The sequence below is a fragment of the Amblyomma mixtum genome, chromosome 10 (assembly GCF_055824585.1).
Source record: "Amblyomma mixtum isolate Tamu chromosome 10, ASM5582458v1, whole genome shotgun sequence".
Taxonomy (NCBI): Eukaryota; Metazoa; Arthropoda; class Arachnida; order Ixodida; family Ixodidae; genus Amblyomma; species Amblyomma mixtum.
Genome location: NC_143021.1, coordinates 47,217,912 through 47,237,633, shown reverse-complemented (window position 1 = coordinate 47,237,633; position 19,722 = coordinate 47,217,912). Strand labels below are relative to the sequence as shown.

General features: G+C 46.1%; 1 protein-coding gene across 19 annotated transcripts in view; it reads left to right on the top strand.

The window, feature by feature from the left end:
* The window catches only part of LOC149325704 (polyamine-transporting ATPase 13A3-like), a 783,814-nt gene that overhangs the window by 302,420 nt on the left and 461,672 nt on the right, over nt 1-19,722 (top strand). For 14 of the 19 annotated variants that reach the window (XR_016286322.1, XR_016286321.1, XR_016286323.1 and 11 more), the window contains one exon: nt 7,520-7,708. Coding sequence is in view for 16 of the 19 variants with exons in the window: in XM_089563621.1 (XP_089419747.1) it covers nt 7,520-7,708 (189 nt within the window). In the remaining 3 variants the exon portion in view is untranslated. Of the gene's footprint in view, nt 1-2,677; nt 2,836-7,519; nt 7,709-19,722 lie in introns of all 19 variants that reach the window. The other 5 variants (XM_089563628.1, XM_089563622.1, XM_089563623.1 and 2 more) reach the window with 1 other exon arrangement.

Here is a 19,722-nt window from a genome sequence, read left to right as displayed (position 1 = left end):
CAAGCCAACCTGAATGTTTCAATGAAGATTGCGTGCTCTCTGTTTCTGATTTTTCCAACATTCGCCGTGAGCAACGCCAGGACCCTAAGCTTCGCGAAATTATCAATCGCCTCTGCGGCGATCGCTATGACCCTTCCTTTCGTTTGTTTGTGCTCCACGACGGCACCTTATACCGGCACAATATGCGACCTGATGGTCCCGACCTTCTACTAGTCGTCCCTCAGCACCTACGCACAGCCGTCCTTGAATAGCTTCACGACGTTCCCACAGCGGGTCATCTAGGCGTCTCTCGCACATACGACAGTGTGCGCCGTCGGTTCTTTTGGCCAGTCCGCCGCTACGTGGCTGCTTGTGACCGCTGTCAACACCGGAAAATGCCATCAGTTTTACCAGCTGGACTTCTGCAGCCGATCGACATCCCCATAGACCCATTTTCTCGAGTGGGTCTCGATCTTCTAGGGCCTATTCCACTGTCCTCATCGAAGAACAAATGGATTGCGGTGCCCACTAATTACACCGCACGCTAAGCGGTCACACGAGCAATACTAATCAGTTGTGCAACTGATATTGCTCCTTTAATCCTCAACGAGGTTATACTCGTCCACGGAGCTCCCCGCCAACTGCTCACCGACCGTGGCCGTTGCTTTCTTGCGCGTATCGTCGACGAGATCCTACGGTTGTGCAACGTTCGTCATTCTTTCACGACTGCCTACCATCCACAGACGAACAGGCTTACCAAACGCCTTAACCGGACACTGACTGACATGCTGTCTATGTACGTTTCTGATGACCCCCGCGACTGGGACATCACGCTGCCATTTGTGACATTTGCATACAATTCGTCGCGTCACACCACTACCGGCTACTCCCCCTTCTATCTTCTATACGGCCGTGAACCTCTGCTTCCTTTTGACAGCCTGCTACATTCAGTCGCCACTGCCAGCTCATATGCTCGTGACGCCATAGCCCGAGCTGATGCTGCCCGCGTTGTTGCTCGCAACCGACTCACAGCCTCCCAGCACTCCCAGAAACGTCGCTATGATTCCTGTCATCGCAACCCCCAGTATTCTTGCGGCTCTCTCGTGCTGCTTTGGACCCCAGCTCGCCGCGCTGGCCTCTCGGAAAACCTTTTGCCCCATTACACAGGACCCTAACGTATTTTACGACAGATGACTCCAGTGACATAAGAAATTGCGCCCTTGCATCCCGCACGCCATACCTCTACACCTTGCACCGACACGGTCCATGCTGCACGCGCCAAGCCGTATTACAAGGACCCTGGTTTGGACGCTAGTTCACACCGGGACGATGCTTTTCAGCCGGTGGGGTAGTGTTACATTAGGCGGTGCATGCACTGATATGCGCATAAGGAAGGACTAAGACGAAGCTCGTGAGTTTTGAAGAAGAGGACGGTCGAGCAGTGTCGGCTGGCGCCTGCAGTAAACGCCTGTCGTTTGGAAGCCCTGTCTTCCGTGTCCGCTCTCTGCAATCCCAAGTGGAACTGTCCCGTAACAATATGAAATGCATCAGTACTGCAAGGATTTTCCACTTTATTTCTTTGAATGGTTCAGCCTTGTTGGGCATCTAATGGCTGATTTAATGTAGATAGTCTTGTCACCTCCTAAAAGATTGTTCTTCAGTAAATTCATCAAGTTCAGCTCCTCTCCTTGGCGCCTTATTTGTGATGGGCCGAAATTTGTTTCCTTAACAATTACGGTGCGTTATGTGCGCCAACTGCCGGGATTATATGCAAAAAAAAAATTTTTTCTTCATGACTTCTACGTCCTGATGTTGCGCGGGGTGTACGGATCCCATAAAATAAAGCCACGTTTGAGAATTTTTCCTATTCATGTATTGTATGAAATAAGATTTATTGCTCGGGTTGAATGCCAGAGAATCAGGCAATCCAGCTTTATCATCACGTCTTTTTTATGTAATCTGTGCGTCCATTTCATCAGAGGCGTAATATCCGCAAAACTCATATGTATTTGTGGTCTTTAACCGCAGAGGTGACATGTCGGTTGATGCTGTACTAGATGTTTCATTTTTATCACCTTACCGAGAATGTTACCGTCACTGTTTCACTTGTGTTAATACTCATTTCCCTTGTCGAGCACCGTGTCTTCATTTTGGCCAGTTTAGAATCTATAAGGACCATATAACTTGCAATGTTAATTTTCCGATGCCGTTTGCCGTCGTCAGAAAACAGCACTTTTTAACAGAGAACACGACAAATGCACGCGTCAGAACAGCGCACCTAAGCGCACAGCCGCAAAACAGCACGGCCACTGACCGGGCCAACAACATATCCCTGTTGAATGAGAGAGAGAACAAAGGACAAGCTTTAGACATGCAGAAATAAAGACGCTTTGTTTCCGAAAACACCGAAGCGCTCCTCCCTGGTTCAGCAAAGTTTGTAGACCTTGAGCTGCGAGCTGCAAACGGCCTTCGTTTTGTTCGCGCGTGGGCCAAGCGGAGCGCTGTTAAAACGACCCGGGAGAATCCTGAAAAAACTGATGGGTCTGTGAAGGCTCGACGCTTGATATCTGTCAGATACATGCAGAAATAAAATAAGTTTCGCAGCAAGGGGGGTGCTCCCAGGCGTTCCCTTCTGATTTGGCACGCGTCTTGGGGCAGAGGGGAGTGAGAGAGGGATCCGCATTAATTTTGACCGCAGGTTTCTCGACTGCCAGGGGCGCCTTGGTGCGCTCCATTCTGTACGCCCAGCCGGCTCCCTTCCGGTTCTACCGCGACGCCATCCGGTTCGTGCTGCTGCTGGGCGTCGTGGCCAGCGCGGGCATGGTGTACACGCTCTACGTCTACGTCCAGAGGCAGGCAAGTGCACGCCCTCCGGGGCCGACACATCTCTCTGCCTGGTAAAAAAGAAAAAAGTAGTTTGCGCGCCTAACCGCTGCGGCTCGCCTCACTGCTCCACGGCGGAAAAAATCACTGCTGATCACTGATCACTGCCTGCACAAAATTCCGCAGAGAGCGCCTGTGCTAAACACTATACAGGGTCTTTTCTGAAAGCAGTAGGACTCTTTTTTTTTAAATAAAATTTATTCATAAGAATAGTACAAACGATTAGTACTTTTCAAAGTAGCACCCTTCCGCACCTACACGCCAATCAGTTTTCTAGTTTTAGTACGCCTCCAGGAACGCCTGGACCGGAATGCTGTTTAGCTCCCTTGTCAGGGCCTGTTGAACCGCCTCTACCGATCCGTGATGTTTCCCCTTGAGCGTCGATTTTATTCTCGGGAACAGAAAAAATACTGGCGGGGCCAAGTCGGGGCTGTATGGGGGCTGAGGCAGCGTTGCCGCTTTGTACTGGGCAAAAAATCGGGATCCTCATTCACATGAAGAAAATCCTGGCAGATCGCTTTCCGGTTGGACTTTTGCTCCTCTGACAACACTCCCGGCGCCAACATCGCACACACTTTCCTGATGGCTAAGTTTTCTGTCACGATCTCAAAAACGTGGGTTTGAGGAATGCTCAAGTCATCAGCAATCATTTTGGTGCTCATCCTACGGTCACTGTTCAGTAAAGGTTTTACTCGCTACACATTTTCGTTGGTCTTGCTGGTCGAAGGGCGTCCGGAGCAGTCGTCGTCTTCCACTCTTTCCTTACCTTCTCGGAACAGCTTGTGCCACTCAAAAAACACCTGATATACCCTTGGCAGGAAAAAACAGTCCTACTACTTTCAGAACAGACCCTGTATGTAGGTAAGAATTCGTTATTTTCCAAAAGTGTTATAACAAACGGATTCACCGACTCCTGGAAAAGGTGACAGGGGCACAGCTGTTCCATCTTAGCAAACTCAATTTGATAATTTTAAACCGATCATGCGAACATCGATTTTAAGATCGCCGGAATGGCGAAAGGAAGCACTATCGACTTGAAAACTTGCTGAATTCGTGGGAAAGTTGATCGAAAAATGTTTTTTTTCCCGCGCTACTCTAGGCTGTGGGAAAATGGGATAGTGCAACGAATGCCTCACCCTCCATTCCAATATCTTTGAAGATCATCTACCATGAATCGCCTGTATCTTACTTTCTTTTTTTTGTTTATTCTAAGCTGGAAACAGAGCTTGCTAAGGGGACGACACCCTTTCGACAACAGCCTACTGCACGTGATATCAAAATCAGGTGCCAACTATGGGTGATCGCGCCTTTCTTTTTGACGCATTGCAGGAGCCCTGCGCCTGGTATGCATTGCAGGGGGTGCAAACACTGCCTGTGAACGAGGGTTTTAGTTGTTAAAGCATCTCTTGCAAAGTGAGCTTAGCCGCAGTCCTGCAAATAGTCCATTCAAAATCTTTCCTGACCATTATTCCATTACTCATATAGTTTTCTACCCTGTAGTAGAGACGAAACATTCGAGATTTCGGAGAGCGAAAATGCGCGTGCACGGTGGAATTCTTTCAAGTCTTTCTGAATTGTGCAGGGATAATGATGCCGTAAACAAAACTGCGAACTTTGAGAAGATAAACAAGAGTAACGCAGATTGCATGCTTTCTTAAAGGCTGGCAAGTTTTCCTCCTCTCTTTTCTTAGCTCGTGTGGGGCGCGCGATTTCTTCTCTCCTCTGCGGGTTTTTTCTGCTGGTTTTAGCGCGATGACGTTAGAGGACCCGTGTGACGAAAAATGCGTCCGTGTGACGAAATTTCTGTTGGTTGACAGGGTCGTGACATGACAAACACATGACCTCGCGCAAGGAACTCAAACACGACACAAAGATAGCATATTGCAATTGCTATGGCGTCATTAGTCGGTTCCTAGTTGGTGCACAGGGTCGTGATGTAATGCCACTATTAATTCGCAGTGCCTCTGAAAACAGATAAGCAGTTGCACAGAAAACACAAACGGTCGAGCGGGAACCCGAAACGTTTTCCCATGACTGGTGAGTCGGGCGCACTGCCTCGGCGACGACTGCAAAGCGTTCGTTCAGTGTGATAGATTAGGCTCTCTATGCTACCCTCTCTATGCTCTCTATGCTCTAGGGCCCCTATAAATTTTACTTTTGCTGCAAGAAAACAGCGGCGTCGCAAGCACAGCACAATAAAAAAAAACAGGACACATACACGTGCGTCGCATGTGTCGTCAAGAGCAAAGGGATCTAAAAACATTGGTCAAGAGGCATTTGCAGCTCAATGTTTCCGCAGGTCTTCAGGCCGTAATGTCTGTTTTCGGGCAACCACCGTAACCAGTGGTCTTTAAGGGGAGAGTTCACAGGTGAAGCCGAAATGCCGAAGAATCATTTATGCACGTCGTCTGGCAAAGCGCACCAGAGAATGGATTCACTGCGGGCATCATAATGCATGCTGCTGACGTCCTGTGAAATCCCCGGTGACAGCCGAATTCTCAGATCCCCGGGCGCCACATCGTCATATGAACGCGTTATGCAGAGCACTGGCGAATGTACTTTACGAGCAATGTGATCAAAAAAGAGCCTACCGAAGCAAACTCAGGAGCAAAGGCGAGTAAAATCAACACCTTTTGCTAACCCAATTTCAAACCGGATGCCTTTAATGCCTCATTGTTGTAAGCAGGAGTTGTCGACAGAAATGTCACGCTTTTCAGTTGGTCGAAATGGTCGTGACGTCACAGTGCGTGAATTTGAAACGGGGCCAATTTTACTTTGGGTAGTAACCATGTAACCAATTAAAGGGGCGGTATAGTGATGCTCTAAGTAAGTGGGACTGACATTAGTTAACCAGTTAACCAGTTAGTCTGAGTAATATTTCTAGTCAGACCGGACATAAATAACACCGAGTAGGAAATTGGTCGAGCTGGGGAATCGAACCAGGGTCTCCGGAGTGCGAGGCGAGCATGCTAACCACTGCGCCATGCCCGTTCGATGGTTTGGAATGAACAAAGGCGCGTCTAGTTAATACGGCGTCTGCGTTCACTCCCATGTTCTTCCCTTCCAGTTACGGCGAGGTTCAAGTGTACACCGAGATATGCGAGACAGATACATTTCCTTTCCTCAAGACCGATTCACTGACGAGCAAGGCGTAGAGCCGAGCGGGCGGTGGCGTTCTGTCTACTCCCTGTCACCTTTGCAAGACGCTTTAGCGTCCCACTCTTGGAGGCGAAGCTTAACATCTTAACCACACATCAGTGACACAAGCAGCAACACCGCGCTTAAGGCTTCCGCCTCACTACACTTTAGGTCACCAAAGTGCCCCCCTGAATTTTTGGAGGCTGCTAAATCCTCATTTCAATGCAGTTTCCGTACGGTAATGAATTCAAGAAAACATGGCTATGTTCTTTGACTTTTAATAAGTAGAAATTTTCTTTTTGTATAAGAAATAGCAGGAAATCTGGAATTCTGACAATTTTTTGCTTCAAATTCGCTTGGTTTTATGGGGTTGAATATTGCAAAGCGATTAAGGTTATCAGAGAGGTCGTAGTGGAGGGCTCCGTACAATTTCAACCATTTGGGGTTCATTAACGAGCGCTGACATCGCACGGTACATGGGCCTGCAGCATTTCGCTGCCATCGAAATGCGACCACCGCGGCCGGTATTGAACCCGCGTCTTCGGCGTTAGCGGCCCAGCACCGTAACCATTGAGCCACCACGGTGGCGCCTTTTTCCACGTTCATCGTCTTCAGCCGGAATACGCGCACTGCACGACAGAGGCCTCAGCATATGTCTCTCCATTTAACCCTTTCCGTTTTGCAACGTGATGTATATATACATGCAAAGCTACTGCGCTATATGCGTAATACATATCAACGCCCTAGTGTTTCCTTTATTCTGCGATTCTTCCAGAATTATTCCATGAAAGGGCTAAAACTATTATTTCGGTGTAAATTCGTAAAGCTACAACTCAGTCCATAGAGTTGAGCTAAAGGAAGAAAGCGAAGGGAACGCAAATGGACACAATGGTTCTGTTGCTCGAAAGTTGGTCCTAAATGCGTCGGATAAACATGGGAAATGTAGGCAGTTAACGCAGCAGTATGCACTGCGCTTCTTTCCTGTTCTATGTTTCCTTCCTGCTTCGTCCTTTTTTTGGCGTACCACAATCTTTCAAGACACTTCACTACTTTGGGCAATGCAAGATTTTGCTAAATTAGAATTAAGTCAACCTTAATAGGGCGTCGCGCTTTATTCAAAAAGCTTTATTTGTAAGCCGCCGCGGTGGCTCAGTGGTTATGGTGCTCGGCTGCTGGCCCGAAAGACGCGGGTTGGATGAATTTCTTTGGGGGAGAAATTCTAGACCTCCGTGTACTCTGCGATGTCAGTGCACATTAAAGAACCCCAGGTAGTCGAAATTTTCGGAGCTCTCCACTACGGCGTCTCTCATAGCCTTAGTCGCTTTGGGACGTTAAACCCCATAGACCAAACCACCTTTATTTGTCAACACTTCCATTCTCCGGGAAGGGCCCCCAATGTACGAACATATCTGCATAACCGTCCATGGCACACGCATTAGTATTCAAATATGTAATCTAAAGGTTCTGCTCAACACTTCAGCTGGAAGTCTCGAGCTCCTAGAGCCTCACCACTTTGCAGGTGAGCGTCAGGGAGACCGTGCTGCGCGCGCTGGACATTGTGACGATCGCCGTGCCTCCCGCGCTGCCGGCCGCCATGACAGTAGCCACGGTGTACGCCCAGAAGCGGCTGCGGAGCGCCGCTATCTACTGCCTCAGCCCGCACCGGATCAACACCGCCGGCAGCATCGATGTCGTTTGCTTCGACAAGGTGAGCGCTGGCTGCACCCTCTGTCACCGAGGAACATAGCTTTGATGAGACGCTTTGATATATATATATATATATATATATATATATATATATATATATATATATATATAATGCAGCAAAAAAGGAAAAATCTTGACACGGTATGTAGTAGTAAGAACGTAGACCAACGTTTGAAACGCTATATATATATATATACAGGGTGTTTCACCTAAGACTTTCTGCAATTTTTAAAAATAAGCTATTGGAATTAGATGCGCTCTGTTTCTGACTTAGCATTGCAGCTAAGACGTGCTAACTAGCAGGCTTGTTAACCAATATTTAATAGCTAACTTTTAAACTATTACCGTTGGGCTCCTTAATTATTGAGAGGCATGAAGCCCACCGTAAGTAATGTCCATATCCGTTTTTAGAATTTCGAGAACGCAATTATCCTCGGCGCTGTGGCCCAACAGATTTCGCCTACATCGCGCCAAAATACATGCGGTTTGAGAAGCTTGCAGGCAAAGCAACCTCTCCAGTGCACGTAACTCGTCGAAATAGCCAAAATTTGTTGGGCCACAGCGCCGAGGATAATCGCGTTCTCGAAATTCTAAAAACGGATATGGCCATTACTTACGGTGGGCTACATGCCTCTCAATAATTAAGGAGCCCAACGGTAATAGTTTAAAAGTTAACTATTAAATATTGGTTAACAAGCCTGATAGTTAGCACGTCTTAGCTGCATTATGATGTACTACATCACTGACAATGCTATGCCAGAAAAAGCGCGCATCTAATTGAAATAGCTTATTTTTAAAAATTGCAGAAAGTCTTAGGTGAAACACCCTGTATATATATATATATATATATATATATATATATATATATATATATATATATATATATATATATATATATTCCATTTTATTACCTTAAAAGGGGTGTTAGATAAGGGGTGGCAAGAATAAAAGCACAAATTCACAATGACAGGAACGTTTCTACATTATCCGTGAAAAGACTTGGGCAAGTGATGATGGCAACGTTGTTTTGAAGTCCGTTCCAGTCTGCGGCTGCACGAGGAAAGAAGGAATTAGAAAAAGTGACGGTGCGTGATCGTGGACGGGAAACTTGTAGGTAATGGCTGGTGCGGTGAGATATGCGTGCGGGTGGTAGAATATAAGGTGCGATGTGCATAGGGCTGTGGAAGAATTTGTGAAATAAAGACATGCCGGCAATGCGACGGCGGAGCGATAAGGATGATAATCCGGATGCTGTTTTTAAGGACGAAACACTGATGTCATAAGAGTAGGATGAATGAATGAACCGAGCAGCGCGATTCTGAACAGATTGGAGGGCATTGATGAGATATGCTTGATGAGGATTCCAGATGGGCGACGCAAATTCTAGTTTGGACCTGACTAATGACTTGTAAGCTAATAACTTGACATGATAGGGAGCATGATGAAGATGGCGCTTTGGGAAACCTAATGTCTTGTTTGCTCACGATATTATATTAGTAATATGCAGGCTCCAAGAAAGATCGCTAGAAATAGTTATGCCTATACACTTGTATGATTGAACTGTGTCTCCAATGCCGTACTAAGCTGCTGTATAGGTGACCATATGCCAATATGTATGTCCGTTAAAGAATCCGAAAGAGCACCGAATACGAAGAAAGCATGTATAATCTTGCAAAGCATCACTGAAAACTCTCTAGAGGCTTTCCGCATCGACATACAAGGTACTTGCTGGGATACCGTGTTTTTACAACATACAGCACAGGAGGCTTATGATACCTTCATAAGTCACTTTGTGACAGTATACAGGAAACACTTTGTCTCTAAAGAGCAAAAAATAAATAAAAAGATTCGGAAGCCTTGAGTAACCAATGAGGTTTTAAGGAAAATTAGAAAACGAGACAGGTTGTATGCGAAATTTCTTAAAACTCGAGAACCCTCACATCTCAAATTGTTTAAGACCTTCAGAAATAAGTTAACTAAAGAGTTAAGAATAGCAAGAGACGCGTATTATATTCAGGAACTTGTATCCTGTACCGGACAGACGGCTAAACTGTGGAACAAGGTAAATGCTCTTACAGGACGGAAACAGAAGGGGGAACAACCACAAGAGATTTCGTTAAATGGACGCTTAGTGAGAGACCACGAGCTTGCTGATGCATTTAATCAGTACTTTGTAACAAAAGATACTGACCAGAATGCTCGTCCTAGCAATGACTTCATTGCACCTAGAAACAATAATTCCATTTTTTTCGCGCCAACTGACAGTGATGAGGTGTGTTCCATTTATCGCAACCTTAAAAATTTACGCAGCTGCGACATGGACGACCTACAGATACGGCCTGTTAAATATGCCATACATGAACTCGCCCCTATACTGGTGTACATTTATAACATGTGTATCTCTTGCGGGGTTTTTCCGGACAGAATTAAAACCCTCAAGAGTAATTACTGTTTTTAAAAAAGGCGACAAACAGAATATAAAAAACTACCGTCCAATATCGATTCTCCCCATTTTTTCTAAAGGTTTTGAGAAAATTATCCTCAATAGGCTGTCTTCATTTTGCAGTAAACATCAGCTTATAACCGAAGCACAGTATGGATTTCAGAAAAAGAAGTCCACAGAACTAGCGCTTTTAGATCAGAAAGAGCACATATTAAGAAACTTTGAAAACAAGCTTTTAACTCTCGGTATATTTGTTGATTACACTCAGGCGTTTGACCATATCAACCACAATATTCTCCTCAATAAATTAGAATGGTACGGCGTAAGGGGCACACCTCTCGCTTTATTATCTTCCTACCTCAAAAACAGGCACCAATTTGTCTCATTAAGCGAATTCAAATCGCAAACCCAGGGCATAATCTCAGGTGTACCACAGGGAAGTATTCTCGGGCCGCTACTTTTTAACATTAATGTTTAATGATATAGTATCGATTTATCAAGAAGCAAAATTTATAATGTACGCAGATGACACGAGTATCTTTTTATCGTCCCGCAATTACACAGAATTAATAAGAATGGCAAATGAACTTCTCGGGAGACTTTCGATTTGGTCGAAAAAAAATTGCCTACAGGTTAATTGCAGTAAAACAAAAGCAGTAATTTTTCGAACTCAAGGAAAAGAAATCCCACAGTACCATAATATAATGTTCGAGTCTATGCAAATGGAGGTTGTTAACTCGATTAAAATTCTTGGTGTAACCTTCTCCAGCAGCCTACAATGGGACGAGCATGCAGATTCAGTCCTCAAGAAGCTAAGCAGTACGGTTGGTATGCTAAGTCGCAATTGACGCATTTTTCCTACTTTTGTTAAAATAGTTTTGTATAATGCCTTGTTTGCCTCGCAGATTAATTATGGTCATTTAGTATGCGGTACAACGACACAATCAAATCTTAATAATATATTAATCATGCAGAAAAGGGCTCTACGTATTATTGCCAATGTATCCTTTACTGAACACACTGAACCACTCTTCGAGAAGTATAACATAAGAAAGATTCACGACATTTACACATACAGACTTCTGCGGGATTTTTACTATAGCAGCAGGAAACATAATTTTACGTTACTGAAAATCGCGAACCTGCATCAGAATGTACCTGCCTACACTACACGCCGCACAGAAATATGGAATGTTTCGAGATACAGAACTAATTATAGAAAACAGATGCTTGAGAATAATTTACCAAGGTTGTTAAATTCCCTAATTGAAATGGGTATCGACATTCTAAGCATGAACCCGTCAAACTTTAAAGCCTTCATGCGTTCCTATACTGCATAAAATGTAATATATTTTGTCTTTATTATTTCTTTAATACCTCTGTCTCTCCTTCATACATATTTGTGAATGTTTCTATGCTTTGTTTTGGGTATTCTTTATTCACTTCTTGCGTTCTGATGAGCTGACTGCCACCGCCGCTCTGCCAAGTGTACACCAGGATGCAGGACCGGTCAAGCCTCCAGGAGGCTTTTTGCCTGCCATCCTCGACATTATATCTGTATGGTGTAATGTTGGAACAAATATTTGAAATTTTTGAACTAGTTGTACGGGAGCTACAGATATTACGTAAGAGAAGGTTAAAGGATTACGGCGACGGCTAATGGACAAAAGATTACACTTACGTGGGTTAAGTTCCATTAGCCATTTATTACACCACTCCTGAACATCATTAAGATCATTTTGAAGAGAAGATTGGTCAGCGGTGGTGAGAATAGCACGATAAAGTATACAGACATCAGCGAACATGTGTATGTTAGATGTTGCATTTGAAGGCAGATCATTAATGTATATAAGAAACAGTAGTGGGCCAAGCACAGATCCCTGTGGGACGCCCGACGTTACTGAGAGTAAGTTAGAGTTCTTATTGTTAACGGAGACTAACTGCGAACGATTAGTCGAAAATTCTTCGATCCACTTCAAAATATGGGGGTGCAAATTTAATCGAGAAAGTTTTATCAGCAGGCGTTTATGGGGTACTTTATCAAAGGCTTTGGCAAAATCTAGAAAAATGATATCAGTCTGTAGATTAGAATCAAGGTTAGCATGCAGATCAAGAATGAAAGTGGCAAGTTGGGTCTCGCAGGACTAACCCCGGCGAAACCCGTGCTGAGCAGAATGGAAGAAGTTATTCGAATCAAGGAATGTCATGATGTGGGTATAGATGACGTGTTCCATGATTTTGCAGGGAATACTAGTTAGAGAGATGGGGCGGTAATTAAGCGGCGAGTTCTTGTTACCTCATTTGTAGACTGGAACGACCTTCCCATTTTTCCAGTCGATGTGCAGTTGACCTGTGAAGAGTGACTGAACAAATAACAAGCACAACAGAGATGAACATATATCTTTGATATTGTTACGTGCTTAGCACGCACGGGGGGTTATTCACAGAGGGGATCGGTCGGAGCAGGATGGAAGCAGGAAGCCTACCAGCGTCCTTCAGCTCTTTCTCTTCCTTACTCTCTGCTGGTCCTTCATCTTCTGCTTCTTCCGTCGAGGTTCTATGGAAGCACGTTACATTTCCCTCCTCGCATACGAAGCCCGTCGGGCGAGTTAAATAGACCGTCTGGGATGGAATCGCTTGAGGCGGGCTACATGCACCACCTGAGACTGGCGTGACCGTCGACCACTAGCAGTTAGTCGCGATATAACGTAATTAACGTCACTAATGCACTCCAACACAACAAACGGTCCAGTATAGTGGGATAGCAGTTTCTGACACAGACCACGCTTGCGTAGAGGGGTCCACAACCACACAATGTCACCAGGAACATAAGAAACTTCTTGGTGTTGGACGTCGTAGCGGTTCTTGGAACGCTCTTGCGAAGATAAAATTCGAACGCGGGCAAGCTGGCGAGCTTCTTCAGCTCTGCAGAGTGTGGTCGCAAGAGAAGGTTCGTCGTGGATGAAAAATGGTAGAATGGTGTCAAGGCCACAGCGAGGCGAGCGAGCATAGAGCAGGTAAAAGGGGCTGTAGCCAGTTGTCTCATGTTGCGCTGTGTTGTATGCATGAGTAACGAACGGGAGGACGCCATCCCAGTCTTTATGATCTGCAGCGACGTACATAGCAAGCATGGTGGTGAGCGTCCGATTAGTGCGTTCTACCACACCGTTCGTTCGGGGATGATATGGCGTGGAGTGGCGAAAACTGCAGCTGCTGAGGCGGAGAAGTTCTTCAACAACGTCCGCTGTAAATTGGCGTCCACGGTCGCTAATGAGAACTGCAGGAGGGCCGTGCCGAAGAATGACGAAACGAAGTAAGAAGTTAGATACTTCAGACGCACTAGCAGCTGGTATCGCGGCTGTCTCACAATAACGGGTTAAGTGGTCTACGCACACAAGAATCCATCGATTTCCTTTCGAGGACCGTGGGAAAGGTCCAAGGAGGTCAATGCCAACTTGCTCAAACGGGGCTGTTGGAGGTGTGATTGGCCGCAGTTTGCCAGGTGGACTTGAAGTCGGCAGCTTAAAGCGCTGGCATTGCACACAGCTGGCTACATAGTGCTGGATGGTTGAACGCATGTTAGGCCAGTAAAATCGCTGCTGTGTGCGGTGGAGTGTGCGTGTCACTCCCAAGTGCCCAGACGTGGCGTCGTCGTGCATCATTTCAAGAACTGTGATGCGTAGGTTTTCGGGTACGACAAGAAGCATGCGTGCTCCTCCAGAAGCGAAATTCTTCTTATAAAGCAAACCGTCGCGAATGCAAAAAGTATTCTTTACAGAATCTTGAGCGGCATCAAACAAAGAGGTTAATGTTTGGTCTTTGCGTTGCTCAGTTCGGAAAACTTGAAGATCGGGGAAGGCTTGTGAAAGTGACGCCAAGTATTCATCAAAGTTGTCTGCGTCGTCATCAGTCGTTTGAAGCGGCAAACGGGAAAGACAATCGGCATCTGAGTGTTTACGGCCGCTTTTATGCACCACAGTGAAATTAAATTCTTGTAGGCGCAAAGCCCATCGAGCAAGCCGGCCACAGGGGTCACGAAGACTCACTAGCCAGCAAAGCGAGTGGTGGTCGGTCACGACGGTGAAAGCATTCCCGTACAGATAGGAGCGGAAGCGCTGTACAGCGAAAACAACGGCGAGACATTCTTGCTCAGTAACCGTGTAATTTCTTTCGCTCTTACTCAATGACCGGCTGGCATATGCTACCACGTGCTGATCGTGACCATGGCGTTGTATAAGTACAGCGCCGATACCGATACCACTTGCATCAGTGTGCACTTCAATTGGTGCAGATGGGCAGAAGTGGCGTAGGATGGGGCCCGAGGTCAAAAGAAATTTCAGATGTCGGAAAGCTGCGTCACATTCGCTGGTCCAATTGAACGGTGCATCTTTATGCAGCAAACACGTCAGTGGGTAAGCGATGTCCGCAAACCTAGCTATAAAGCGTCGAAAGTACGAGCAGAGTCCTAAAAAACTCTGCAGCTCTTTCACTGATTGAGGCACCGTAAAACTTTTGACAGCTTCAATTTTCTTTGGATCTGGTCGAACACCTTCTTTATCAACTAAATGACCAAGAACAATTGTTTCACGGTTCCCAAAATGACATTTCTTGGAATTGAGGATAAGGCCAGCTCGTTCCATGCAATCAAGCACAATATCCAGGCGGCTGTTGTGCTCACTAAACGTTTTGCCAAAAATTACAACGTCGTCCAAATAACATAAACAAATTTGCCACTTAAGGCCACGCAGGATTGTATCCATGAACCGCTCGAATGTTGCAGGTGCGTTACATAATCCGAAAGGCATAACGTTAAACTCGTAAAGTCCGTCTGGTGTTATGAATGCCGTTTTTTCCCTATCTGCAGCGTGCATGGGGATTTGCCAGTAGCCGGATCTCAAATCAATAGAAGAAAAGTATGAAGCGGAGTGCAGACAATCAATTGCGTCATCTATACGTGGAAGCGGGTAGACGTCCTTCTTCGTGGCCGTATTTAAGCGACGGTAGTCAACACAGAACCTCCATGTGCCATCTTTTTTCTTAACAAGGATAACTGGAGCTGCCCAAGGACTTGAAGACTCTCGAATTATGCCTCGCTTTAGCATCTCTTGAACTTGGTCATCTATTAACTTACGTTCAGTGGCTGAGACTCGATAGGGCTTCTGGCGTATAGGAGGTGCGGAGCCGGTGTTGATCGTGTGATGAATACGACTGGTAGGCGGTGGTGTAGAATCGTCTTTGGCAAAGTCGAACACGAACACGTGCTTCAGAAGGAGTTCCACTAGAGTGCGACGCTCGGTTGTGGGAAGAGCCTGATTAATCATAGCCTTAACTTGGGTCTCCATATCTCTTTTCACGTGCTGCTCACTGACAGAGTTGGTTAACGTCGCGACGGAACCTGACACACCTTCCTCGAAACGGGCGAGTTTGAGGCCCCGGGGCAACACAGCTGGCTCTTCAGAGTGGTTCACTGTCCACAGCTCAGTACGGCCTCTCACCACGGGAACGACGCAACGAGGCACGACGATACTCTTCTTAGAGCAGGCGAGTGTCGTAGGCTCTACCACAGCTTCAAAAGATTCGCACTGATTGTGAATAGAGGAAACCCGCACGAATGCTGCGGAGAAAGCTGGTACAATAGTGTCTTCTTCCACCGCAAATGCTCCAAAATCCGGTGTCGAGTTATCCACAAGAGCTGAAAGTAGTGAAGAATTCAAAGCAATTTCTCCCGTACGACAGTCTAAAGTTGCACCACACTCTTGTAGAAAATCAATTCCAAGAATCACATCATGCGTTGACCGTGGTAGCACTGCGAATTCTGTTCTAAACGTTAGACCACCAATAACAACATCCGAAGCACACACACCAAGTGGAACCAAAGGTTCACCACCGACACCACGAAATAACGCTGCACGGTCACCACTAAACATAACTTTCCTACCTAAACGGTTCTTAAAACTCAAACTCATAACGGATACGGTAGCACCAGTGTCCACAAGAGCCATTGTTTTCACACCATCAATAAACACTTCCAGCTTGTTCTTCAACATAAACACGGGCAGAGGTATATTGGACGTCATCGACTCGCCGGCGGCCTCACCTCCATTGGCCGCGCCTCCTAGTTTCCCGGAGGCGGAGGGGATGCACGACGTCGAGGAGAAGGTGACCGCCGTTGGCGCTGAGGTGGCGGCGTCACACTGCGGTCAGATGCAGGTGATGAACTCCGCAAAGTGCTCGGACGGTATGGGTCCCAAGCGGACGTTGAGGGTCGCTGCTGCGCGGTGTGCACTTGTCCGTAAGTAGGCGCTGGGGGTTGGCAGTCTTGAGAAGTCGGGAAACGACGGCGGCAATATCTAGCGATATGCCCTGCAATGCCACACCGGTAGCACAAAGGTTGAGAGCGCCAGCGACCGCCATAAAAGTCCTGGCGAACAAAGTCGCGACGTTGGCTGGAGCCAGGATCTCGCTGCTGACGAACAACGTCTTCTGGGTAGGTGGGCCTCCTTTCCGCCGGCTGGTGGCCATAACGTTGGGCAATGTTCCGATCGTCCTTGGGCAAAGTGCCGTTAGGTTGAGCCCACGGAGTCGACAGGGCGGCAACATCTTCCTCCGGTGCAGAACTGTGCCGCAGATATTCTGTGCGGCAGAAGGTGTCCCGGGATCTGGACAATTCCTCGCGCACAATCTCTCGAATCATTTCAGCCATAGAATTTGGAGGACAGGCTTCAACACTGGCTATAGAGGTGACATTGGCCAATCTTCCGAATTTAGGGGTAATTCGACGCAGCTTAAGAGCTTCAAATGTTCTGCAATGTTTTATAACGTCAGCGGTGGTGCTCAGGCTCTCTTTACTAATCAGGAAATTGTAAACATCTTCCGCAATTCCTTTTAGAAGGTGGCCGACTTTGTCTTCTTCAAGCATACTGGAGTTAACTAGCTTGCATAACTTTAAGATGGCTTCGATGTATGCCGTGCAAGTTTCTCCGGGTACTTGCGCGCGGTGAAGCAATGTCTGTTCAGCACGCTTCTTTGTTGCCGATTCATCCCCAAAATTTTTTTTGATTTCGGTCGTAAAGGTTGCCCATGAACTCAGTGTATCCTCATGATTGTCGAACCAGTCAAGGGCAGTGGCGGCAAGGAAAAACACCACGTTAGCCAGTTTGGTAGCAGCGTTCCAGCGATTGTATTTGCTCACCCGCTCGTAGTGTTTCAGCCACTCGTCAACGTCCTCTTCAGGTTTTCCAAAAAAATGTGCGGGGCTCTCGGTAATGTGGCCAGTTGTTCGCTGTGGATGTCCCGGGTTGCTCGGCATTGTCGTCTCCAGGCATGTCCGATGGCAGTGGTGGGAAGCCTGCGAGTCTACGGCTCCTTCGGTAGATGGAATGCTCCGTGGTCGATACCCGGCACCTCTCACCAAGCTGTTACGTGCTTAGCACGCACGGGGGGTTATTCACAGAGGGGATCGGTCGGAGCAGGATGGAAGCAGGAAGCCTACCAGCGTCCTTCAGCTCTTTCTCTTCCTTACTCTCTGCTGGTCCTTCATCTTCTGCTTCTTCCGTCGAGGTTCTATGGAAGCACGTTACAATATTAATCAGTATTTTAGCGTTGATATTGTCAATTCCAGCAGAGGATGATATTTTAATGTTTTCTATTAGTGACAAAATTCCTCCAGAAGAAAATATAAGAGGAGGCATAGTATCTTAAATAACTGAGGGGTTCGGAGGAAATGTCGGATCTGTTTCATTAGTAAACACGGATGAAAAGGCTGTGTTGAACATGTTGGCGCGTTCAGTTTCAAAGACAGTTGCGCCCGAAGCATCGGTGAGGGAAACAGTGCATGTGTGCTGGGGGTTAATGACTTGCCAGAACCTAGGGGGTTAGTTGACTTACATTTTAGGCAGATCGGAGTTAAAAAAAGTGCGTTTGGCTTCTCGAATACTTGATAAATAAGTTTTTTCGGCTGCATAGTATTCGTTCCAAGCGTTCTGACTAGGAAGCAACTTGGCCGATCGGAAAAGAAACTTCTTTTTTTTTTTTTCAAGACGTTTGAGTGTATTTGCGAAACCTGGGTTTTGGGGGTTATTTCGTATATTTATGTTCGGAATAAACCTGTCGGCCAAATCTTTGATTTTCCTCTTAAAGAAGGACCAGTTATCATAGATGGATCTTTGATGAAAGCTGGATTGAAATACTGGTAAATATACGCGAAGTTCATTATTTATTGTTGTGTAGTTTCCTTTATTGTACAGTCGGATAGTTCGTTTAGTAGTTACGCGTAAGGACGGTTTAATCGTGAAGCCGGCATGTATGACGTAGTGATCGCTGACGCCTGGAAGATACGTGATGGAATGAACGCATTCAGGATTATCCGTTAATATTAGGTCCAGGATATTAGCGCAGTCTTCAGTTACACGGGTTGGTTCGAATATAGTTTGAACGAGGTTAAAATTAAGGCAGACGTCTAGATATTCATTAGCATCCCTATTACTTGTAGCGGTTAGATTATGCCAGTCAATGCTCGGAAAATTGAAATCTCCGAATAGGAGAGTTCAGGTTTTAGGGTGCTTAGCTTTAATTTCATTTAATGCGTTATTAAGTTTTCCAGGGAAGTCTGGGCAGCTAGGAGGCCTGTAGCAAATGCCCATCACAACTGATTTAGGTGAAGCATGGCATAAAATTCACAATATTTCTATATCTGATGAAAGCTGAACAGCTGAGCATGACAGATCCCGAGCGGTTGCTATCAGTACCCCCCTCCCCTTCGATCTGGGCGATCTTTGCGAAAAACACTGAAATTAGGCAAGTCAGCAAGGACTTCACTTTCAGGAATGTCACTACTTAGCCACGTTTCCGTCAAGACTAGTATGTTGCTAGCAGATGAAGTGACAATATGGGAAAAAATGTCGCGCTTTGAAATGAAACTCCGCACGTTAGTAAAGATCGCTGACAAATGAAAGCGCTTCTTGTTGTGCATGCTTCGAACGATCTGTCGATAGGTGCTGAGATGGTTGCTATTTCACTTCTTTTACTGTTTGTGATAATTCATCGAATATGCAGCGTTTGGGACCAATATGTAATGTTTTGAAGCGCAAAGAGAACTTATCGGATACTGATTACAGTTACAAGATTCGGTTACAAGATGTTTGCGGGCGTTACGAACGGGAAGGGAAGGGAAGGGAAGTCTTCGCCAATACTGTAGTTGGTGCCTTTAAGCTTAGTACCTAAAGAAAGGATGCTTTCTTTAGTTTTCGATGAGGTGAATTTAACGATGATCGGACTAGTGCGATCAGCTTAGTGGCGCCCGAGCCGGTGAGCACGCTCGATTAGATTGGGTTCGATGGCAAAATCTAGTTGAGTGGAGCAATGACGAATGACTGTTTCTTCCGAGTCTGCATACGTTTCAGTGGGGTTAGAGTCAGGAATATTGTAAAATATGAAATTGTTACGGCGAGAGCGATTTTCTGCATCGTCCATACGTGCTTCAAGTTTGTCGATCTTGCAGGTAAGTTTCGTGTTTAAAGTGTGTTTCGAAAAAATTCTAGTAACTGTACTGGAATCAGGCTTCAAGACCCATC